Raw genomic sequence first — 26,056 nt, 5'->3', positions numbered from 1 at the left:
GGTGGTGACAGTACACCTACTTTGAGACAAGAGCTATAGTGATGCATGCTTGGTTATGCTTTAAAGTCATATCCAACAATTGCGACGACTTTTTACTGTCAACTGAGTTTAGTTTTTTAATGATTTCTGCTGGTGGTGTGCCTCCGCATTTTTTCAACGCTAAAAATGTGCCTTGGCTGAAAAAAGGTTGAAAAACACTGTCCTAAAGACTACAATAAGTCATCTAGTGTCATGTCTACTAGAGACATGGCACAAGATGAAGTCACAAAGGTTGACTTTAAAGTCACTTTAGTGTTTACCATCAAGTCTTTCTTTTAACAGACCCTCGTGGTAAACGTGTGCCAGTCAAACTCAGGCAGTATTTGGCATTGATAAAACTTTTGGCCAATCAAAATTTACGACCAATAAAAACGCAATAAAAAGGGACGGAAATTTGACCTGGCAAATACAAACAAAACACCGGCGAAAAGGGATAATCCATCAAATACAATTTTTTATTTTTTTAAAAAACGGGCGCTAAAAAAATGTGCATCCATGGAATGCACGGGCTTCCGTAATTGCGCGTCCTTTCTGATTTCAATGCGTAAGCCACCGCTGCTGCTCACTGCTCCCCTCACTTCCCAGGGGGTGATCAAGGGTGATGGGTCAAATGCAGAGAATAATTTCACTACACCTAGTGCAGGGGTCACCAACCTTTTTGAAAGCAAGAGCTACTTCTTGGGTAGTGATTAATGCGAAGGGCTACCAGTTTGATACACAATTCAATAAATTGCCAGAAATAGCCAATTTGCTCAATTTACCTTTAACTCTGTTATTATTAATAATTAATGATATTCAGACTTAATTGAACGGTTTAAAAGAGGAGAAAACACGAAAAAAATGACAATTCAATTTTGAAACATAGTTTATCTTCAATTTCGACTCTTTAAAATTCAAAATTCAACCGAAAAAAAGAAGAAAAAAACTAGCTAATTCGAATCTTTTTGAAAAAATTAAAAAAATAATTTATGGAACATCATTAGTAATTTTTCCTGATTAAAATTAATTTTAGAATTTTGATGACATGTTTTAAATAGGTTAAAATCCAATCTGCACTTTGTTAGAATATATAACAAATTGGACCAAGCTATATTTCTAACAAAGACAAATCATTATTTCTTCTAGATTTTCCGGAACAAAAATTTCAAAAGAAATTAGAAAGACTTTGAAATAAGATTCAAATTTGATTCTACAGATTTTCTAGATTTGCCAGAATATTTTTTTTGAATTTTAATCATAATAAGTTTGAAGAAATATTTCACAAATATTCTTCGTTGAAAAAACAGAAGCTAAAATGAAGAATTAAATTAAAATGTATTTATTATTCTTTACAATAGAAAAAATTAATTTACTTGAACATTGATTTAAATTGTCAGGAAAGTAGAGGAAGGAATTTAAAAGGTAAAAAGGTATATGTGTTTAAAAATCCTAAAATCATTTTTAAGGTTGTATTTTTTCTCTAAAATTGTCTTTCTGAAAGTTATAAGAAGCAAAGTAAAAAAATTAATGAATTTATTTAAACAAGTGAAGACCAAGTCTTTAAAATATTTTCTTGGATTTTCAAATTCTATTTGAGTTTTGTCTCTCTTAGAATTAAAAATGTCGGGCAAAGCGAGACCAGCTTGCTAGTAAATAAATACAATTTAAAAAATAGAGGCAGCTCACTGGTAAGTGCTGCTATTTGAGCTAGTTTTAGAACAGGCCAGCGGGCTACTCATCTGGTCCTTACGGGCTACCTGGTGCCTGCGGGCACCGCGTTGGTGACCCCTGACCTAGTGTGTGTGTGACTATCATTGCTACTTTAACTTTTTAAAGAGACACAAAACGCCAACACTGAAATATTGAACATCTTAAAGTGCATTTTCCTCCCCTCCAGTTAGAGAAATGAGGTTGTACGTCGTCTTTGTGTTCATTTCCATCATCTTCGCTCGTTCATCCGTGTTGATGGGCTCATATTGCCCATCCAATTTGAAGCTGAAATGGGACACTTGGTGTCAGAATAATTGTATCTAAGTTATCACAAAACTTTGTGTTTCAATTAGGGATAATATCGGCAGGCCGATATTATCGGCCGATAAATGGCTTTAAAATGTTATCGGTATCGGTTTTTTTTGTTTAAAAAAAAATAATAATGATTAAATCCACATAAAAAACACAAGATACACTTACAATTAGTGCACCAACCCAAAAAACCTCCCTCCCCCATTTACACTCATTCACACAAAAGGGTTGTTTCTTTCTGTTATTAATATTCTGCTTCCTACATTATATATCAATATATATCAATACAGTCTGCAAGGGATACAGTCCGTAAGCACACATGATTGTGCGTGCTGCTGCTCCACTAATAGTACTAACCTTTAACACTTCATTTTACTCATTTTCATTCATTACTAGTTTCTATGTAACTGTTTTTATATTGTTTTACTTAGAGATGTCCGATAATATCGGCCTGCCGATATTATCGGCCGATAAATGCTTTAAAATGTAATATCGGAAATTATCGGTATCGTTTTTTTTTATCATCAGTGTCGTTTTTTTTGTTTTAAAAAAAAAATCAAATCAACATAAAAAACACAAGATACACTTACACCAACCCAAAAAACCTCCCTCCCCAATAGGGTTGTTTCTTTCTGTTATTAATATTCTGGTTCCTACATTATATATCAATATATATCAATACAGTCTGCAAGGGATACAGTCCGTAAGCACACATGATTGTGCGTGCTGCTGCTCCACTAATAGTACTAACCTTTAACAGTTAATTTTACTCATTTTCATTAATTACTAGTTTCTATGTAACTGTTTTTATATTGTTTTACTTTCTTTTTTATTCAAGAAAATGTTTTTAACTTATTTATCTTATTTTATTTTATTATTTTTTTTAAAAAGGACCTTATCTTCACCATACCTGGTTGTCCAAATTAGGCATAATAATGTGTTAATTCCACGACTGTATATATCGGAATCGATTGATATTGGTATCGGTTGATATCGGTATCTGTAATTAAAGAGTTGGACAATATCGGAATATCGGATATCGGCAAAAAGTCATTATCGGACATCCCTAGTTTTACTTTCTTTTTTATTCAAGAAAATGTTTTTAATTTATTTATCTTATTTTATTTTATGAATTTTTTTAAAAAGTACCTTATCTTCACCATACCTGGTTGTCCAAATTAAGCATAATAATGTGTTAATTCCACAACTGTATATATCGGTATCGGTTGATATCGGTATCGGTAATTAAGAGTTGGACAATATCAGAATATTGGATATCGGGAAAAAAGCCATTATCGGACATCCCTAGTTACAATGAGTTCCCGGCGAGCAGACAAAAGCTGTCTTTGATCTTACCAATCAAAAGGCTTGTAAAACTCCACTGTGTAGGATGGGAAGCGACATGAAGGTGTCGGTTTCTTTGATCTATTGTAATCCACAGGGAGATTTTGTCTTGACCTGAGATCTACAAAGTGGAGAGGAAGCAGGGCCAGGCACTTTTTCTTTGAACTGTTTTGTAACCAAAGGCGACGGCTGTTTACGACCCCTGTCCCTTTACAAACAGCTGTTGCCATGTAATCAGGGAAAGTCCAAATAAAAGAGGAGGCGTGCAACCTTTCATCAGAGCGTGGCGGGAGACTGTACAAAGAGTACAGCCCAGACGTTTCTCCTCATTGAGCTAAATTGAATCCTGTCTCTGTTTAATTCCTTGCTTCTTGTCAGTTTAATAGATGTTATCAGTGTTTGACTTGGCTTTGTCAACAATTCTGATTGGCCAACATGTCTGTCACTCAAATAGCGGTGACGGCGGAGAAAACACAAACATTTCAGCCTCTTGCAGTTATTTAGCGCACTAATTAAGACCTCCATGCAGCCCCCCCCCCTCACAGTTGCTTACAACCATTCTGTTTTCTTCCGGCATCTCCAGCAGCAAATCAGTCACTTCACAAGCAGCGACCCGTTCTCCTCCGGCAATCCCAAATCCAAAGGAGCAGGTAGGAAGCCTCCGCGTTCTCCCGAGTAAGAACTTCCAGGGAGGTTTAGAGCGTTCACGGCGCCTTGTCACTTTCAGACCTGTTTGGCGCTCTGGATCCGTTCGGCAGCAGCTCGTTCAGCAGCAGTAACAGCTCGGCCGGCTTTGCGGACTTCAGCCACATGGCCAAGCCCAGGGACCCGTTTGAAGGCCGCGCCGGCTGGCTGCCGGACTACCAGAAGGTAAAGCCCGAGCTCGCAGCTGCGTGACCACGGCTGACAACCACCTTTCCGTGCGCCCAGGGGGCCTTCGTGGACGACCCGTTCGGGAGGAAGAACGACACGCCCGCGCTGCCGCCCAAGAAAGGGGTTCCTCCGAGGCCAAAACCCCCGAGTGGTGAGTGTGACAAGTAGCCAGCCTCTGCAACACAGGTGTCAAAGTCAAGGCCCGGGGGCCACATTATTTTGAAATAATATGCGTTAATTAAATGCTTCATCTTGTCACAAAGTGTTGGTGAAGCACCCCAAGATGCAGAGAAGGCAGGCAAGGTGCAGGAAAACATGATTTAATGTCCAAAATAAAGAAAAAAACACAAACCAGGAACTAGGAACAGGCAAACTAGAAACAGGAACCAGAAAACAGAAAAACTGGAAATAGCTAACGGCTAAAAAGGATCTGGCTAACAGGAAAACACAAAACAAGGAGTTAGGAGACAGCAAACTGTAAATAGTAGTGATGGGTCCGGCAATTGATTGATTGATTGATTGAGACTTTTATTAGTAGATTGCACAGTGAAGTACATATTCCGTACAATTGACCACTAAATGGTAACACCGCAATAAGTTTTTCAACTTGTTTAAGTCGAGGTCCACTTAAATGGATTCATGATACAGATATATACTATCATATATACTATCATCATAATACAGTCATCACACAAGATAATCACATTGAATTATTTACATTATTTACAATCAGGGGTGTGGAGGGGGAGGGGGGGGTAGGATATGGACAGCAAGTAGTGGACATAGAGAGAGAGAGAGAGAGAGAGAGAGAGAGAGAGAGAGAGAGATCAGAAGGCATAAGAAAAAGTATCTGCATTTGATTGTTTACATTTGATTGTTAGCAATCCGGGGAGGGTGTTAGTTTAGGGTTGTAACTGCCTGGAGGTGAACTTTTATTGCGGTTTTGAAGGAGGATAGAGATGCCCTTTCTTTTATACCTGCTGGGAGCGCATTCCACATTGATGTGGCATAGAAAGAGAATGAGTTAAGACCTTTGTTTGATCGGAATCTGGGTTTAACGTGGTTAGTGGAGCTCCCCCTGGTGTTGTGGTTATGGCGGTCATTTACGTTAAGGAAGTAGTTTGACATGTACTTCGGTATCAGGGAGGTGTAGCGGATTTTATAGACTACACACCAATGCATCGGCGTATGTCGGTGCGCGTACCGCTTTTAGAAAGTCACGTGACCGATCATGAGCTGTTTCGGTCACGTGACCAATACGCCAACTGTGTGGCACTGACGCCTCCTCCGTGCCCTGTGAGCAGGTCTTTTCTACAGCCGGAGAAATAATAACTTAGAAGAGAAATTGTCTAAAATTTAATACGTTGGGAAAACTGTTTTTTTTTAATAAAAATGTGTAAAAAAAAAATTAAAATAAAATTCCCAGTCCACAAGCATTCTCATTCACAACACGTTCTCTTAGATTTCCATGTTATGATACATATTCACATTATTTATTGACTGTATGTAAAAAAGATACAAATATATTGTTATTTAAATGAAGATATGAAATAATCCTAAATGAAATACAATGACTTGGTTTATATTATTGTATATACTAGGTCAGGGGTCGGCAACCCGCGGCTCTAGAGCCGCATGCGGCTCTTTAGCGCCGCCCTAGTGGCTCTCTGGAGCTTTTTCATAAATGTATGAAAAATGGAAAAAGATGAGGGGAAAACATTTTTTTTTTTGTTTTAATATGGTTTCTGTAGGAGGACAAACATGACACAAACCTCCCTAATTGTTATAAATCACACTGTTTGTATTAAACATGCTTCACTGATTCGAGTATTTGGCGAGCACCGTTTTGTCCTACTAATTTTGGCGGTCCTTGAACTCACCATAGTTTGTTACATGTATAACTTTCTCCGACTTTCTAGGACGTGTTTTATGCCACTTCTTTTTCTGTCTCATTTAGTCCACCACACTTTTAACATTGTACATGAATGCACAAAGGTGAGTTTTGTTGATGTTATTGACTTGTGTGGAGTGCTAATCAGACATATTTGGTCACTGCATGACTGCAAGCTAATCGATGCTAACATGCTATTTAGGCTAGCTATATGTACATATTGCATCATTATGCCTCATTTGTAGCTATATTTGAGGTCATTTAGTTTCCTTTAAGTCCTCTTAATTCAATGTATATCTCATGACACACTATCTGTATGTAATATGGCTTTTATGCGGCTCCAGACAGATTTGTTTTTGTATTTTTGCTCCAATATGGCTCTTTCAACATTTTGGGTTGCCGACCCCTGTACTAGGTCATAAAATCAGTGTCAGTTGAGTCGGTCCATAGGTTGCCTGTAGGGATTTTTAATGTCCAGCAGATGTCAGTATTTAGTGACACAGCATCAATACAGTTTTGCAACGTGTCGAAACGCTTCATGACGCCTCATCAACCCATCACTACCGCAAATAACGACATCAGTGAGTATTAGCACGACAGGTAGTGATGACAATACTCCAGCACTGACTGGAGGGCAGAGCAGGTTTAAATAGCAGCCGGCTGATTGACGCCAGGTGTGGCCAGGTGCCAATCAGCCGCAGCTGAGGGGAAACAGCGCTCAGGGAGACTAGCAGGAAACTGAACCAAAATAAGAGCGCTGACAGGAAATAAACAAACAGAGGAAAAACCAAAACATAACTAAACTGTCAGTGACAAACCTGACAAATCTTTCCTTACTAAATATATTTCTTCTTTCCCTTTTGACATTCAAAATGATGTCCTGCAAAATATCTTTTGAAATTCAATATTATATTATCATGTATTCCAAAAATATTTTTTGTGTAAAATAAACATAAGTACCGTACTTAAATATCTGCTTGACTTATGATTTCAAAACAAATGATCAATCAAATTGTAGACTGTAAAATTGACAATAGATTTTACGGTTAAATTTCGCAGACTGATTTTTTTTTTTACTGTAAAATCAACTTTGGTACTGTTTTTTTCCCATATACAGTAAGACACTAAAACATTAAAAAACAAACAAAAAAAACATTAAAACAACAAGATTTCACAATAAAAACAAATAAACTGGCAGCTCTGTTGCTTGAATTTTACCACTAAAAAAAGTGGTATTGTTTCTCCATTCCATTCCATTTATACCATTTGTTTATATGCTGTTAAAAAAAACACTGCTTTTACTGTAAAATTCTGGTGACTGAACTGCCACTTTTTATTCTATAATTATTATTCTATCCTATTCTATTAAAGTGAAATTTAAATATTTTTTTGCAGCTTATGTAAAAAAATATATTGTTAATGTATTATATAAACCTGACAAATCTTTCCTTACTAAATATATTTCTTCTTTCCCTTTTGACATTCAAAATGTTGTCCTGCAAAATATCTTTTGAAATTCAATATTATATTATCATGTATTCCAAAAATATTTTTTGTGTAAAATAAAGATAAATACCGTACTTAAATATCTGCTTGACTTATGATTTCAAAACAAATGATCAATCAAATTGTAGACTGTAAAATTGACAATAGATTTTACGGTTAAATTTCACCGACGGAGTTTTTTTTTTTACTGTAAAATCAACTTTGCTGCTCTTTTTTCCCATATACAGTAAGACACTAAAACATTAAAAAACAAACAAAAAAAACATTAAAACAACAAGATTTCACGATAAAAACAAACAAACTGGCAGCTCTGTTGCTTGAATTTTACCACTAAAAAAAGTGGTATTGTTTCTCCATTCCATTCCATTTATACCATTTGTTTATATGCTGTAAAAAAAACACAGCTTTTACTAGAAAATTCTGGTGACTGAACTGCCAGTTTTTATTCTATTATTATTAGGGATGTCCGATAATATCGGCCTGCCGATATTATCGGCCGATAAATGCGTTAAAATGTAATATCGGTAATTATCGGTATCGGTTTTTATTATTATCTGTATCGTTTTTTTTGTTTTGTTTGTTTTTTTTAATTAAATCCACATAAAAAACACAAGATACACTTACAATTAGTGCACCAACCCAAAAAACCTCCCTCCCCCCATTTCTTTCTGTTATCAATATTCTGGTTCCTACATTATATATCAATATATATCAATACAGTCTGCAAGGGATACAGTCCGTAAGCACACATGATTGTGTGTGCTGCTGCTCCACTAATAGTACTAACCTTTAACAGTTAATTTTACTCATTTTCATTAATTACTAGTTTCTCTGTAACTGTTTTTATATTGTTTTACTTTCTTTTTTATTCAAGAAAATGTTTTTAATTTAGTTATCTTATTTTTTTTTAAAAAGTACCTTATCTTCACCATACCTGGTTGTCCAAATTAGGCATAATAATGTGTTAATTCCACGACTGCATATACCGGTTGATATCGGTATCGGTTGATATCGGTATCGGTAATTAAAGAGTTGGACAATATCGGAATATCGGATATCGGCAAAAAGCCATTATCGGACGTCCCTAATTATTATTATTCTATCCTATTCTATTCTATTAAAGTGAAATTTCAATATCTTTTTGCAGCTTATGTAAAAAAATATATCGTTAATGTATTATATATATACATGTATATCCATATGTTACTTATATATGGAGGGCAAGCATAACTGCAATGTGGCCCTCAATGAAAACCAGTTTGACACCCCTGCTCTGCCACATGAGTCTCTTTCACACAGAGATCCTGCAGAATTGCCACACGGCAGGAAATGTACTGGCATTCGTCCACCTGTGGCTTTTATTCAGTACTCAGCAATTAAGCTCCATTTCGCCTTAATTGTGTGTGCTTTCACACAGCCACACCACATTCCACAGTCAGACACTTTATGCGTGATTAGCAACCACTGCAGAGATCATCAGGTCTCAATCAACATGATTGTTTATTTACTAAAAATACGTGTGTCTGTTCATTTATCTACGTCAGAGACCTGGTAGATTTTTAGGCACCTCACGATTCGAATACATTCGATTCCATGTTCAACACAATTTTCTATAATATATTATTTGATATATAAATCATAATAAAACCTTTTTAAAGTAGGATACAGGTTAAAAAAGCTCCTCTTGGCTGCTGACGTACGACTTATAGAACAGGACAAAAGTGTTTTGTCATATTTGGACGATTACAATCCGAACACTGTTAGTTCCGAACCAGTTAGAAATTCTAGAGCAGGGGTCACCAACACGGTGCCCGCGGGCACCAGGTAGCCCGTAAGGACCAGATGAGTAGCCCGCTGGCCTGTTCTAAAAATAGCTCAAATAGCAGCACTTACCAGTGAGCTGCCTGTATTTTTTAAATGTTATTTATTTACTAGCAAGCTGGTCTCGCTTTGCCCGACATTTTTAATTCTAAGAGAGACAAAACTCAAATACAATTTGAAAATCCAAGAACATATTTTAAAGACTTGGTCTTCAGTTGTTTAAATAAATGTATTATTATTTTTACTTTGCTTCTTATAACTTTCAGAAAGACAATTTTAGAGAAAAAATACAACCTTAAAAATGATTTTAGGATTTTTAAACACATATACATTTTTACCTTTTAAATTCCTTCCTCTTCTTTACTGACAATTTAAATCAATGTTCAAGTAATTTTTAAATTTTTTTATTGTAAAGAATAATAAATACATTTTAATTTAATTCTTCATTTTAGCTTGTGTTTTTTCGACGAAGAATATTTGTGAAATATTTCTTCAAATTTATTATGATTAAAATTCAAAAAAATATTCTGGCAAATCTAGAAAATCTGGAGAATCAAATTTGAATCTTATTTCAAAGTCTTTTGAATTTCTTTTAAAATTTTTGTTCTGGAAAATCTAGAAGAAATAATGATTTGTCTTTGTTAGAAATATAGCTTGGTCCAATTTGTTATATATTCTAACAAAGTGCGGATTGGATTTTAACCTATTTAAAACATGTCATCAAAATTCTAAAATTAATCTTAATCAGGAAAAATGACTAATGATGTTCCATAAATTATTTTTTAATTTTTTCAAAAAGATTCGAATTTGCTAGTTTTTATCTTCTTTTTTTTCGGTTGAATTTTGAATTTTAAAGAGTCGAAATTGAAGATAAACTATGTTTCAAAATGTAATTGTCATTTTTTTCGTGTTTTCTCCTCTTTTAAACCGTTCAATTAAGTGTAAATATCATTAATTATTAATAATAACATAGAGTTAAAGGTAAATTGAGCAAATTGGCTATTTCTGGCGATTTATTGAAGTGTGTATCAAACTGGTAGCCCTTCACATTAATCAGTACCCAAGAAGTAGCTCTTGCTTTCAAAAAGGTTGGTGACCCCTGTTCTAGAGCAAGGGTGTCCAAATTATGGCCCGCGGGCCAAGTGCGGCCCGCCGACGTCTTCAATTTGGCCCGTGAGACGTCATGAGTTTCATAAGGAATCTTACCCACAGGGGTATTGTATTCATTTGAACAGTTTGATAAGTTTGATATTTCATCTCACAAACCCCGTTTCCATATGAGTTGGGAAATGGTGTTAGATGTAAATATAAACGGAATACAATGATTTGCAAATCCTTTTCAAGCCATATTCAGTTGAATATGCTACAAAGACAACATATTTCATGTTCAAACTCATAAACATTTTTTTTTTTTGCAAATAATCATTAACTTTAGAATTTGATGGCAGCAACACGTGACAAAGAAGTTGGGAAAGGTGGCAATAAATACTGATAAAGTTGAGGAATGCTCATCAAAAACTTATTTGGAACATCCCACAGGTGAACAGGCTAATTGGGAACAGGTGGGTGCCATGATTGGGTATAAAAGTAGATTCCATGAAATGCTCAGTCATTCACAAACAAGGATGGGGCGAGGGTCACCACTTTGTCAACAAATGCCTGAGCAAATTGTTGAACAGTTTAAGAAAAACCTTTCTCAACCAGCTATTGCAAGGAATTTAGGGATTTCACCATCTACGCTCCATAATATCATCAAAGGGTTCAGAGAATGTGGAGAAATCACTGCACGTAAGCAGCTAAGCCCGTGACCTTCCATCCCTCAGGCTGTACTGCATCAACAAGCCACATCAGTGTGTAAAGGATATCACCACATGGGCTCAGGGACACTTCAGAAACCCACTGTCAGTAACTACAGTTGGTCGCTACATCTGTAAGTGCAAGTTAAAACTCTCCTATGCAAGGTGAAAACCGTTTATCAACAACACCCAGAAATGCAGTCGGCTTCGCTGGGTCTGAGCTCATCTAAGATGGACTGATGCAAAGTGGAAAAGTGTTCTGTGGTCTGACGAGTCCACATTTCAAATTGTGTTTGGAAACTGTGGATGTCGTGTCCTCCGGACCAAAGAGGAAAAGAACCATCCGGATTGTTCTAGGGTGAAAGTGTAAAAGGCAGCATGTGTGATGGTATGGGGGTGTATTAGTGGCCAAGACATGGGTAACTTACACATCTGTGAAGGCACCATTAATGCTGAAAGGTAGAGATGTCCGATAATATCGGCCTGCCGATATTATCGGCCGATATATGTGTTAAAATGTAATATCGGAAATTATCGGTATCGGTTTTTTTTATTATCGGTATCGGTTTTTTATTTTATTTTTATTTTTATTAAATCCACATAAAAAACACAAGATACACTTACAATGAGTGCACCAACCCAAAAAACCTCCCTCCCCCATTTACACTCATTCACACAAAAGGGTTGTTTCTTTCTGTTATTAATATTCTGCTTCCTACATTATATATCAATATATATCAATACAGTCTGCAAGGGATACAGTCCGTAAGCACACATGATTGTGCATGCTGCTGGTCTACTAATAGTACTAACCTTTAACAGTTAATTTTACAAATTTTCATTAATTACTAGTTTCTATGTAACTGTTTTTATATTGTTTTACTTTCTTTTTTATTCAAGCAAATGTTTTTAATTTATTTATCTTATTTTATTTGATTCATTTTTTAAAAAAGTACCTTATCTTCACCATACCTGGTTGTCCAAATTAGGCATAATAATGTGTTAATTCCACGACTGTATATATCGGTTGATATCGGTATCGGTTGATATCGGTATCGGTAATTAAAGAGTTGGACAATATCGGCATATCGGATATCGGCAAAAAGCCATTATCGGACATCCCTACTGAAAGGTACATACAGCTTTTGGAGCAACATATGTTGCCATCCAAGCAACGTTACCATGGACGCCCCTGCTTATTTCAGCAAGACAATGCCAAGCCACGTGTTACATCAACGTGGCTTCATAGTAAAAGAGTGCGGGTACTAGACTGGCCTGCCTGTAGTCCAGAGATTGAAAATGTGTGGCACCTAAAATAGCAGAAGGGAGACCCCCGGACTGTTGAACAACTTAAGCTGTACATCAAGCAAGAATGGGAAAGAATTCCACTTCAAAAATGTGTCTCCTCACTTCCCAAACCTTTACTGAGTGTTGTTAAAAGGAAAGGCCATGTAACACAGTGGTGAACATGCCCTTTCCCAACTACTTTGGCACGTGTTGCAGCCATGAAATTCTAAGTTAATTATTATTGGCCAAAAAAAAAAAAATGTTTATGAGTTTGAACATGAAATATGTTGTCTTTGTAGCATATTCAACTGAATATGGCTTGAAAAGGATTTGCAAATCATTGTATTCCGTTTATATTTACATCTAACACCATTTCCCAACTCATATGGAAACGGGGTTTGTACTTAGATTTCACTTTTTGCAGTGTAGGCCTTACATGCTCTTCAAGTTGATGTGAAATAGGTGCCTGGGCTCAGTAACAATTGGTAAAGGCTCAATTAAAGGCTGAAGGTGGGAACATTGCCAGGGCACTTAGTGTTGATGATGTGTGGTTTCCTTCCTCTCATGTGTGTGAGTGCTTCACTCCGCTCTTCTACCTGCTACATTTCATGGTCCATTCACACAGTGTGCTAGTAGCAGCAGGTGGCACATTTCATTTCATATATTTTCATTTCAAATATGCAAAAAAAAAACAAGACGTGACCTCAACTTGATGTCACGTCAGCAGGCTGAGCTGCTCTCTGCAACTGCTGCTGAGCGCTAGCATCACTCCCCACACCATGTTGCAGAACAGGGTGTGGCGCATAACTGTGGTTTCTCATCTGTGTTTGTTTGTGCGCTTTGCAAAAGAGGAAAAAAAATGGATTGCCAGCCGTGCGTGTGCGTGTGCGTGTGCGTGTGCGGCGCTCGCCTCAGTTGTTGTGCGACCGGTCGTGCGGTTTAGCACCTTCACCAGTAAAACATCCTGCTGGCTCCCACGGTGCTTTGGCAGAACCAGTTGACCCCCATGCTTTAGTAACACTCGTCACCATCAACAAGCGGTTCGGCAATTGTGGTCCTCAAAAAAGACACACCCCAAAATCACTCGGGACTTCAAAATGAGGACATGAGAATAAGATCAATGCTTTCAGCTCATCACGTAGACGTCATGATTCAAGATATTTTGCCAACAATACAGCAGCGGCGTCCAAAGTGGCTCTTATTTCCTGAAATATATATATAGATGGCATATCATGGGATTAAAACCAAAAAATAAAGACAACTTCAGATTGTTTTCTTTGACTTACTTTGGCCAAAAATAGAACAAACACATTCTGAAAATATCACGATAGACTTATCAGATTTCATTTTTTATTATCTATAACAGGGGTGTCAAAAGTGCGGCCCACAGCTAATGTTTTAAAGGCCCACGGCACATTCTAAAAATACTATTCAAATAAACAAAAACATAACGAAAGTGAAATAAAAAAGCTTAAAGGTGAAATGTCATTTAGAAAAAGTTGCAATGTTGACTAATAAAAAAAAGCTCTTTTTTTTTCTTTAAAACTGTCATTGCTCAAAACATAATATTGAATCAAAATCAATGTTTTTATGAATTATTCACCTATCCAAGGTTCCCATTACTTCAAATCAAATCAAATCAAATTAACTTTATTTATAAAGCACATTTAAAATTGACCACAGGTGTAGCCAAAGTGCTGTACAATGGGCAGGTTAAAAATAATACGAGAACCGAGCAAACACAACACAACACAAACAGAACACGATAAAAAATAAATAAATAAAATATAAAAAACATAAAAACAGGTTCACAGCAGGTGTATTATGGGGCGCCATTGCAGGATGGGCATCACTCAGTGTTAAAAGCCATGGAATAAAAGTATGTTTTTAAGAGAACATCAAATATTACACTTTGACAAATATTTTTGTGGAAAATCTTGCATATTTTGTGTGTTTGCCATAAAAAAAAAACATAGTTTTCTTTGACAAAAAGGGCAGAAAACAAACAAACAAAAAAACTACGTAAAAAAAATAAACGATTAGAATTGAGGGATAGATGTGAAGTTGATGTAGACTCTAGAGAGGGAAATAAATATTTTATGTATGCCTTGACACAACATTATCATCATTTCATGACCCAAGCAAAACACTTTTATACTGAAATAAATACACCTACAACTTATTAAATACAAATATAGAAAAAACTAGTAGAGTTTAGATCAGGGGTCACCAACCTTTTTGAAAGCAAGAGCTACTTCTTGGGTACTTATAAATGTGAAGGGCTACCAGTTTGATACACACTTAAATACATTGCCAGAAATAGCCAATTTGCTCAATTTACCTTTAACTCTATGTTATTATTAATAATGAATTATATTTACACTTAATTGAACAGTTTTAAAGAGAAAAAACACGGAAAAAATTTCGACTCTCTAAAATTCAAAATTCAACCGAAAAAAAGAAGAGAAAAACTAGCTAACTCGAATCTTTTTGAAAAAATTAAAAAAATTATTTATGGAACATCATTACTAATTTTTCCTGATTAAAATTAATTTTACAATTTTGATGACATGTTTTAAATAGGTTAAAATCCAATCTGCACTTTGTTAGAATATATAACAAATTGGACCAAGCTATATTTCTAACAAAGACAAATCATTATTTCTTCTAGATTTTCCAGAACAAAAATTTTAAAAGAAATTCAAAAGATTTTGAAATAAGATTTAAATTTGATTCTACAGATTTTCTAGATTTGCCAGAATAATTTTTTTGAATTTTAATCATAATAAGTTTGAAGAAATATTTCACAAATATTCTTCGTCGAAAAAACAGAAGCTAAAATGAAGAATTAAATGAAAATGTATTTATTATTCTTATAATAAAAAAAAAAAATTTACTTGAACATTGATTTAAATTGTCAGGAAAGAAGAGGAAGGAAATTAAAAGGTAAATAGGTATATGTGTTTAAAAATCCTAAAATCATTTTTAAGTTTGGATTTTTTCTCTAAAATTGTCTTTCTGAAAGTTATAAGAAGCAAAGTAAAAAAATTTATGAATTTATTTAAACAAGTGAAGACCAAGTCTTTAAAATATTTTCTTGGATTTTCAAATTCTATTTGAGTTTTGTCTCTCTTAGAATTAAAAATGTCGGGCAAAGTGAGACCAGCTTGCTAGTAAATAAATAACATTTAAAAAATAGAGGCAGCTCACTGGTAAGTGCTGCTATTTGAGCTATTTTTAGAACAGGCCAGCGGGCTACTCATCTGGTCCTTACGGGCTACCTGGTGCCCGCGGGCACCGCGTTGGTGACCCCTGGATTAGATCCATGAAGGAAAGAAGAAAGTGAATGAATGTTTATAACTGAATACTTTTACATATGCATAAAAATGTGTTTTCTTTTGTGTTATTTTTTTAATGAATGAAGTAACGTTTATGACAAGCTTTTTCCAAAAGACAATCTAGAATGTGAGATATAACAGGATCATGCATACATTTAGCATTTGTTTGCAAAACGCTTACAAAAAAGTGGGGCCCCAAAAATGTACTGTGGGACCTCAGGACCGCACAGAATGTTTATGTTTTTAATAGCAGGCTTAAGACCCACCTTTTTGGTTTATTTTATTTCTTATTAGTTCTATTTATTTATGGTTTATTTACTATATATATATGTATTTCTTTATCCTCATAATATGTTTTACTCGTATTTTGTCTTTTATCCTTCTTACTATTTTACATGTGTTATTATTTTTACTTTCCAGCGTTCCCCAGAGGAATCAGGGATTATATCGGCCATGGCTGTGGGCCGCTTTGTGTCGGCGTCCTGGCAGAAAAAATGAAGTAAAAATGCTGAGTAGACGTGTCATTTATTTAACAATGCAAGTGCTCCACTTGGAAGTAATTCATGACAATTAGCACTTCCACGGTGAAATAATCAGCATGACTTGAAGTAAGATGAGGAAATTATACATAATGTCAGGGAAATTGTAGTAAAATAGACATGCTGTTTAATTATTGCGATAGCTCCTCTTGCAGGTTAATAATGACAGTCGGCACTTTTGTTGTACAACTAAGTGAGTGACTCCAAATAAAACTAGAATTAATCCACAAAATAAGAGAAATTGTGGTAAAAACGCAGAATCCATGTGTCATTTAATTATTGCGATTGCTCCACTCGCGAGTAATTAATGACAGCTGACACCTTTCACAGTCACAGCGAGACTTGAAATAAGACTGTAAATAATCCACAAAGTCAGAAGAAAATGAAGTAAAAAGGCTGAACAGACGTGTAATTTATTTACCAATGCAATTGCTCCACTTGGAAGTAATCATACCAACTTATATTCTTGTCTTCATAAAAGAAACATGCTTGTATTATCATTAAACATTTTTAACTTGTTAACAAAAATGTCTGTATCATAAATAAATCCATATAAATGGTATGTATGAATGAGGTAGATCCCCTCCACTTGGTCAATCAAAAAGTAGCTCGCATGCAGAAAAAGTGTGGCCACCCCTGATGTACCAACAATATGATTTGTCTGAGTGGCTGGACAGGACAGTTAATAAAAAATATATATATATTTTTATTTTATTTTATTTTATTTTTTTTATTGATTTTTTTTTAAAATAGATTAAAAATTGTTAAGAATAAAAATCTTGATTCATATAAAAATCTATTTTTTGGCCAAAACAACCTCTCTTTCGTAAATAAATCCATATAAATGATATATATGAATGAGGTAGATCCCCTCCACTTGGTCAATCAAAAAGTAGCTCACATGCAGAAAAAGTGTGGCCATCCCTGATGTACCAACAATATGATTTGTCTGAGTGGCTGGACAGGACAGTTAATGAATATATATATATATATATATATATTTTATTTATTTTTTTATTTATTTTTTTATTTTATTTTATTTTTTTATTTTTTTTTAAACAATTTTTATTAAATTTTTTTTTTAAATAGATTAAAAATTGTTAAGAATAAAAATCTTGATTCATATAAAAATTTATTTTTTGGCCAAAATAACCTCTCTTTCATAAATAAATCCATATAAATGATATATATGAATGAGGTAGATCCCCTCCACTTGGTACATTGAAAAGTAGCTCGCATGCAGAAAAAGTGTGGCCACACCTGCAGTAAATGGTAATAATACACAAATATTTCTTTAAAAAAAGACAACTTGCACTTCATGTATAAAACAAATAATTGATTGAAATCCAAACCAATATTTGCATAGATTTAATGTCTAATATAGTTGTGTACGTGTCAATTAGTGAAATTATATCTTTACTGTCAGTCCAAGTTGCTTATTGAAGAAGATATTGTTGTCACATGGTTGTATTGTTGTTGTCGGGGTTTTACATCTCTGAAAAATGCATTTGCAGTTGAAGAAGCTTTTGTCATCAGGGTCAGGATCGCAGTGCTGATGTGGCCGCAAACCAAACCAGCTCTTCAACCAGGAAACCGTTGAGATCGCTTGAGTTGGTTTTTGGGGTTTTCAGTGTTTGCCTTCCGCTGTTCTCGAGCTGCCAGATGTTCTTCTATGCATCTTCACTGAGGGGGGAGGGGCTGAATTACTTTGACAATCTGAATTCATAAAGAGTTGTTTTGCATGTGGAGTAAAGCTGTGATGGCGGCACAGATTGGAGCGTTAATGACTACCCGGTTTTACGGACCATAGGGCGCCCGAGATTGAAAGACGCACTGCCGATGAGCGGGTCTAGTCAGGTTTTCTTTCATATAAAAGGCCCACCGGATTTTAAGGCGCATTAAAGAAGTCATACTATGATTTGTTTTCTAAATGTAAATGACTTCCTTGTGGTCTACATAACATGTACGGTCCCCTCCAAGGTTTCTCCTTGAGTTTTTCCTTGCCCTAATGTGGGATCTGAGCCCAGGATGTGGTTGTGGCTTGTGCAGCCCTTTGAGACACTGGTGATTTAGAACTATATAAGTAAACTTTGATTGCTTGATTGACACTGGTTTCGACGTGGCTCTGTCTGCAGGTACGACCACCCCAGTGAGCATGTCAGGGGAACCCTCCAAACCATGTGACCCCTTCCAGCCGTTCGGCAGGGACGCCGTGGACCCCTTCCAGAGTAAAAAAGTCTCGGGAGACCCTTTCAGCGGCAAAGACCCTTTCGCTCCATCCCTGGCATCAAGTAAAGTTCCTTTTACAGACTTCACTAGGACTCATTTCAGCTGTGACGCCAGCATTAGGCAGCCATTGTGAATGATATTAACACCAAGTACTCACCCTGGGCCTATTGGACCACACCTGGGCCCACTTCACACCAGTCTGGTATGTGTGGTCGCTCCACACAGGTAATTAAGGACCTTTCACAGGGAACTCATCAGCATGACTTGAAATAATACACAGGATTTAATCGACTCAGATCCAAAGACCACCTGCTAAACAACGTCTGCTAACTCTAAAATTGCATGAAGTATAAGTTAGATCCACTATGGACTGGACTCTCACTATTATGTTAGATCCACTATGGACTGGACTCTCACTATTATGTTAGATCCACTATGGACTGGACTCACACTATTATGTTAGATCCACTATGGACTGGACTCTCACACTATTATGTTAGATCCACTATGGACTGGACTCTCACACTATTATGTTAGATCCACTATGGACTGGACTCTCACTATTATGTTAGATCCACTATGGACTGGACTCACACTATTATGTTAGATCCACTATGGACTGGACTCTCACACTATTATGTTAGATCCACTATGGACTGGACTCTCACACTATTATGTTAGATCCACTATGGACTGGACTCTCACACTATTATGTTAGATCCACTATGGACTGGACTCTCACTATTATGTTAGATCCACTATGGACTGGACTCTCACACTATTATGTTAGATCCACTATGGACTGGACTCTCACACTATTATGTTAGATCCACTATGGACTGGACTCTCACTATTATGTTAGATCCACTATGGACTGGACTCTCACACTATTATGTTAGATCCACTATGGACTGGACTCTCACTATTATGTTAGATCCACTATGGACTGGACTCTCACACTATTAACTAGGTCCACTATGGACTGGACTCTCACTATTATGTTAGATCCACTATGGACTGGACTCTCACTATTATGTTAGATCCACTATGGACTGGACTCTCACACTATTATGTTAGATCCACTATGGACTGGACTCTCACACTATTATGTTAGATCCACTATGGACTGGACTCTCACACTATTATGTTAGATCCACTATGGACTGGACTCTCACTATTATGTTAGATCCACTATGGACTGGACTCTCACACTATTATGTTAGATCCACTATGGACTGGACTCTCACACTATTATGTTAGATCCACTATGGACTGGACTCTCACACTATTATGTTAGATCCACTATGGACTGGACTCTCACACTATTATGTTAGATCCACTATGGACTGGACTCTCACTATTATGTTAGATCCACTATGGACTGGACTCTCACACTATTATGTTAGATCCACTATGGACTGGACTCTCACTATTATGTTAGATCCACTATGGACTGGACTCTCACACTATTATGTTAGATCCACTATGGACTGGACTCTCACTATTATGTTAGATCCACTATGGACTGGACTCACACTATTATGTTAGATCCACTATGGACTGGACTCTCACTATTATGTTAGATCCACTATGGACTGGACTCTCACACTATGTTAGTTGCGTGTGATCTACTAAGACTGCAATTGATAACTTTTATGTAACTGAGATGTTACATAAAGTCAGGGAAATTGTAGTAAAAGACAGAATAGTTGTGTTGTTTAATTAATGCGATCGCTCCTCTCGTAGGTTAGTAATGACAGTCGGCAATTCCGTCGTAGAACTAATGAGTGACTTGAAATCAATTTAGAAATAATCCACAAAATAAGGGAAATTGTGATAAATGCACAATCGATATGTCATTTAATTAATGCGATTGCTCCTCTCGCGAGTAATTAATGACCACTGACGCTTTCCACAGTAAAAATAATCAGAAAGTGAAGTGAATTATATTTATATAGCGCTTTTCTCTAGTGACTCAAAGCGCCTTACATAGTGAAGGCCAATATCTAAAGTTACATTTAAAGCAGTGTGGGTGGCACTGGGAGCAGGTGGGTAAAGTGTCTTGCCCAAGGACACAACGGCAGTGACTAGGACGGCAGAAGCGGGGATCGAACCTGGAATCCTCAAGTTGCTGGCACGGCCACTCTACCAACCGAGCTATACCGCCCCAAAGACTCAAAATAAGTAGAACTAATGAGTGACTCGAAATAAAACTAGAAATAATCCACAGTCAGGGAAACTGGTAAAAACGCTGAATTGATGTGTCATTTAATTAATGCGATTGCTCCTCTCACAAGTAATGACAGCTAAAACTTTCCACAGTAAAAAAATAATCAGCAAGACTTGAAATACGACTGTAAATAATCCAAAAAGTTGATGATGGTTAAAAGGCTGAATAGACGTGTCATTTATTTACCAATGCAATTGCTCCACTTGGAAGTAATTCATGACAATTAGCACTTCCACGGTGAAATAATCAACATGACTCGAAATAAGACTACACATTATACATAATGTCAGGGAAATTTTACTAAATGTCAGAATAGACATGTTTAATTATTGCGATCGCTCCTCTTGCGGGTTATTAATGGCAGTCGGCACTTCTGTCGTAGAACTAATGAATGACTCGAAAAAAAACTAGAAATAATCCACAAAATAAGGGAAATTGTGGTAAAAGTCAGAATAGACGTGTTGTTTAATTAATGCGATCGCTCCTCTCGTAGGTTAGTAATAACAGTCGGCAATTCCGTCGTAGAACTAATGAATGACTCAAAATAAAACTACAAATAATCCACAAAATAAGGGAAATTGTGGTAAAAGTCAGAATAGACGTGTTGTTTAATTAATGCGATCGCTCCTCTCGTAGGTTAGTAATGACAGTCGGCAATCCCGTCGTAGAACTAATGAATGACTCGAAAAAAAAACTAGAAATAATCCACAAAATAAGGAAAATTGTGTTAAAAGTCAGAATAGACGTGTTGTTTAATTAATGCGATCGCTCCTCTCGTAGGTTAGTAATGACAGTCGGCAATCCTGTCGTAGAACTAATGAGTGACTTAAAATCAATTTAGAAATAATCCACAAAATCAGGGAAATTGTGATAAAATGCACAATTAATTAATGCGATTGCTCCTCTCATGAGTAATTAATGACAGCTGACACCTTCAACAGTAGAACATAATCAGCAAGACTCGAAATAAGACTAGAATTTATACATCATGTCAGGGAAATTGTGGTAAAACCGCAGAATCGATGTGTCATTGGATTAATGCGATTGCTCCTCTCGCGAGTAATTAATGACAGCTTTAAAATACACAGAGAAATTGCGGTAAAAACAGCGTAATAGACGTGACGGGACCGGGGCTTGAGGGCATTGGTGTGAGTACCAGTCCAGCTCGGTACCAGTGGCCCAGTGTGAGTACACACTAACAGGAAGTAGAAAGTATGTCATGTGACTGGGACTTTATACGCATCGCTAACACGTCTGTTCTGCCTCCATGACAGGGCCCGACAAAGCAAAGGTGAGTTCAAAATTGATGGGAGGTGTCACTCTCACACACGCACACACACACACACACACACACACACACACACACACACACACACACACACACACACACACACACACACACACATTCTTGTATTTGTTACCTTCTTGAGAGCTGAGAAAAATGCCTCCCTCTTTAGGACCAGCCTTTCTAGATATATAAAGAAGTGTATTTACAACATTAATAATATATACATACTATGCACATATAAAAAAGCTTGTTGTGAAAAATTTGTTGGAATTTCACAAGAAAAACTTAGAATTTTGGCAGTATTATAATAAAAGTCGTCATTTTACTCAACGCGAGTCAAAATTTTACAAGAAAAACTGAATATTTGTGCAATATTATGATAAAAGTGGTATTTTACTCAGTAAAAGTCGCAATTTTACAAGAAAAGCTTAACATTTTGGCAATTTTATGAAAAGAGTCGTAATTTTACTCGACAAAAGTCACAATTTTATAAGAAAACCTTAAACTTTTGGCAATATTTTAATTATAATCGAAATTTTACTAATTCTACTTAAAAAAAATGTCACCATTTTACAAGAACAATTTAAAAAAATGGCAACATTGTGATAAAAGTCGGAATTTTTTATGACAAATGTCACAATTTTACATTAAAAAGTAACAATTTTACATTAAAAAGTAATATTTTTATGAGGAAATATTACAATATTACAGAAACAGAAAGAATATGAGAAATTGTTCCCAATTTTTTATAAGAAAAAAGTCGACACATTGTGAGGAAAAACACTGCTCTTAGTTAATAAAAAATTTTGGGGAATTTTTTGTTTGTAATTGGTTTTTAATCTTCATTATTTACTTCAAGTTATTACAGTATGTCTCTATATACATATTTATTTTATTAGTTTTATTATTTTTGATTTCAATTTCTTACACACACTTGTTATTTCATATGTTGACCACAGGTGGGGCACTTCAAATTTTTACACACACTTGTTATTTCATATGGTTTTTAATCTTCATTATTTACTTCAAGTTATTACAGTATGTCTCTCTATATACATATTTATTTTATTTGTTTTATTAATTTTGGCCAAATGGGGCTCATTTTAATTTCTTACACACACTTGTCATTTCCTATGTTGGCCACAGTTGGAGCACTTAAAATTTTTACACATACTTGTTATTTCATATGTTGAACAAAGGGGGTGCACATCAAAATTTTACACACACACTTGTTATTTCATATGTTGACCGGAGGGGGAGCACTTCAAATGTTTACACACACTTGTTATTTCATATGTTGACCACAGTTGGAGCACTTCAAATTTTTACGCACACTTGTTATTTCATATGTTGACCAGAGGGGGAGCACTTCAAATTGTTTACACACACTTATTTCATATGTTGACCAGAGGGGGAGCACTTCAAATGTTTACACACACTTGTTATTTCATATGTTGACCACAGTGGGAGCACTTCAAATTTTTACACACACTTGTTATTTCACATGTTGACCAGAGGGGGTGCACTTCAAATTGTTTACACACACTTGTTATTTCATATGTTGACCAGAGGGGGAGCACTTTTAAAAGCGACAATGATAAAAGTCTCTCCTTTTTGGGAGAACCCTCATGTTGATAGATGTCACCACAAATGAGACATTGTCTATTAGATGCAATGTTATTGATTTATGTCATCACTTCTTCACACCTCCTCATATGGAAGATACTTTTCCTTCTTCATGTCTCAAGAAGGCTAGAAATACAAGAACACACACACACACATACACACACACACACACACACACACACACATTCTTATATTTGTTACCTTCTTGAGACGTGAGAAAAATGCCTCCCTCTTTAGGACCAGCCTTTCTAGATATATAAAGAAGTGTATTTACAACATTAATAATATATACATACTATGCACATATAAAAAAGCTTGTTGTGAAAAATTTGTTGGAATTTCACAAGAAAAACTTAGAATTTTGGCAGTATTATAATAAAAGTCGTCATTTTACTCAACGCGAGTCAAAATTTTACAAGAAAAACTGAATATTTGTGCAATATTATGATAAAAGTGGAATTTTACTCAGTAAAAGTCGCAATTTTACAAGAAAAGCTTAACATTTTGGCAATTTTATGAAAAGAGTCGTAATTTTACTCGACAAAAGTCACAATTTTATAAGAAAACCTTAAACTTTTGGCAATATTTTAATAATAATCGAAATTTTACTAATTCTACTTAAAAAAATGTCACCATTTTACAAGAACAATTTAAAATAATGGGCAATATTGTGATAAAAGTCGGAATTTTTTATGACAAATGTCACAATTTTACATTAAAAAGTAACAATTTTACATTAAAAAGTAATATTTTTATGAGAAAATATTGCAATATTACAGAAACAGAAAGAATATGAGAAATTGTTCCCAATTTTTATAGGAAAAAAGTCGACACATTGTGAGAAAAACACTGCTCTTAGTTAATAAAACATTTTTGGGAATTTTTTGTTTGTAATTGGTTTTTAATCTTCATTATTTACTTCAAGTTATTACAGTATGTCTCTATATACATATTTATTTTATTAGTTTTATTAATTTTGATTTCAATTTCTTACACACACTTGTTATTTCATATGTTGACCACAGGCGGGGCACTTCAAATTGTTACACACACTTGTTATTTCACATGTTGACCAGAGGGGTGCACTTCAAATTTTTACACACACTTGTTATTTCATATGGTTTTTAATCTTCATTATTTACTTCAAGTTATTACAGTATGTCTCTCTATATACATATTTATTTTATTTGTTTGATTCATTTTGGCCAAAGGGGGCGCATTTCAAATTTTTACACACACTTGTTATTTCATATGTTGACCAGAGGGGGAGCACTTCAAATTGTTACACACACTTATTATTTCATATGTTGACCAGAGGGAGAGCACTTCAAATTGTTTACACACACTTGTTATTTCATATGTTGACCAGAGGGGGAGCACTTCGAATTGTTTACACACACTTGTTATTTCACATATTGACCAGAGGGGGTGCACTTCAAATTTTTACACACACTTGTTATTTCACATGTTGACCAGAGGGGGAGCACTTTTAAAAGCGACAATGATAAAAATCCCTCCTTTTTGGGAGCACCCTCATGTTGATAGATGTCACCACTAATGACACATTGTCTAGTAGATGCAATGTTATTGATTTATGTCATCACTTCTTCACACCTCCTCATATGGAAGATACTTTTCCTTCTTCATGTCTCAAGAAGGCTAGAAATACAAGAACACACACACACGCACGCACAGGCCTGACGTGTCATCCGTGTGGTAGTTTGGCAACGAGGCGCAGCAGCTGGAGTGGGCCAAGCGAGAGAGCGAGCGGGCGGAGCGCGAGCGTCTGAAGCGTCTGAGGCAGCAGGAGCAGGAGGACCTGGAGCTCGCCATCGCCCTCAGCAAGGCCGAGATGTCCAACGCGTGACCGGTACCTCGTCCCCGCTGGGTGGTCTCCAGGACCGAATATTCACACCAGAACACAGACTTAGAGTTCATGGGCGCTCACACACACACACACACACACACACACACACACACACACACACACACACACACACACACACACACACACACACACACACACACACACACACACATATAAAGAATGGAGAAGAAATAAGCACACCAGGATCAGGACAGGTGGTCAGTAGGAACTCTGTGGGACGGAGAAGAAGCCGGTGATGCGTTCACTGGACCAAGTGTTGTTGGTGACTCTGGACAACATCTGGGACGGTGTGTGTGGTTCTGGTGCTACTAAACGCTCCAGACTGACTTTGATATAGTTCAGACTAGGCGCTCCTCATCT

The 26,056-nt window shown here is 36.0% G+C and overlaps 1 protein-coding gene across 1 annotated transcript in view; it reads left to right on the top strand.

The window, feature by feature from the left end:
• The window catches only part of LOC133644680 (epidermal growth factor receptor substrate 15-like 1), a 78,919-nt gene extending 53,063 nt beyond the window's left edge, over nt 1–25,856 (top strand). Inside the window, 6 exon segments of the mRNA XM_062039367.1 lie at nt 3,971–4,034; nt 4,112–4,254; nt 4,315–4,408; nt 18,571–18,726; nt 22,169–22,185; nt 25,529–25,856. Coding sequence (XP_061895351.1) covers nt 3,971–4,034; nt 4,112–4,254; nt 4,315–4,408; nt 18,571–18,726; nt 22,169–22,185; nt 25,529–25,675 — 621 coding nt within the window. The 3' untranslated portion in view covers nt 25,676–25,856.
• Nucleotides 25,857–26,056: the final 200 nt, after the last annotated feature.

This window comes from Entelurus aequoreus, linkage group LG27 (genome assembly GCF_033978785.1).
Source record: "Entelurus aequoreus isolate RoL-2023_Sb linkage group LG27, RoL_Eaeq_v1.1, whole genome shotgun sequence".
NCBI lineage: Eukaryota > Metazoa > Chordata > Actinopteri > Syngnathiformes > Syngnathidae > Entelurus > Entelurus aequoreus.
The sequence above is the reverse complement of the archived record's forward strand: the minus strand, read 5'-3'. Positions and strand labels throughout refer to the sequence as shown.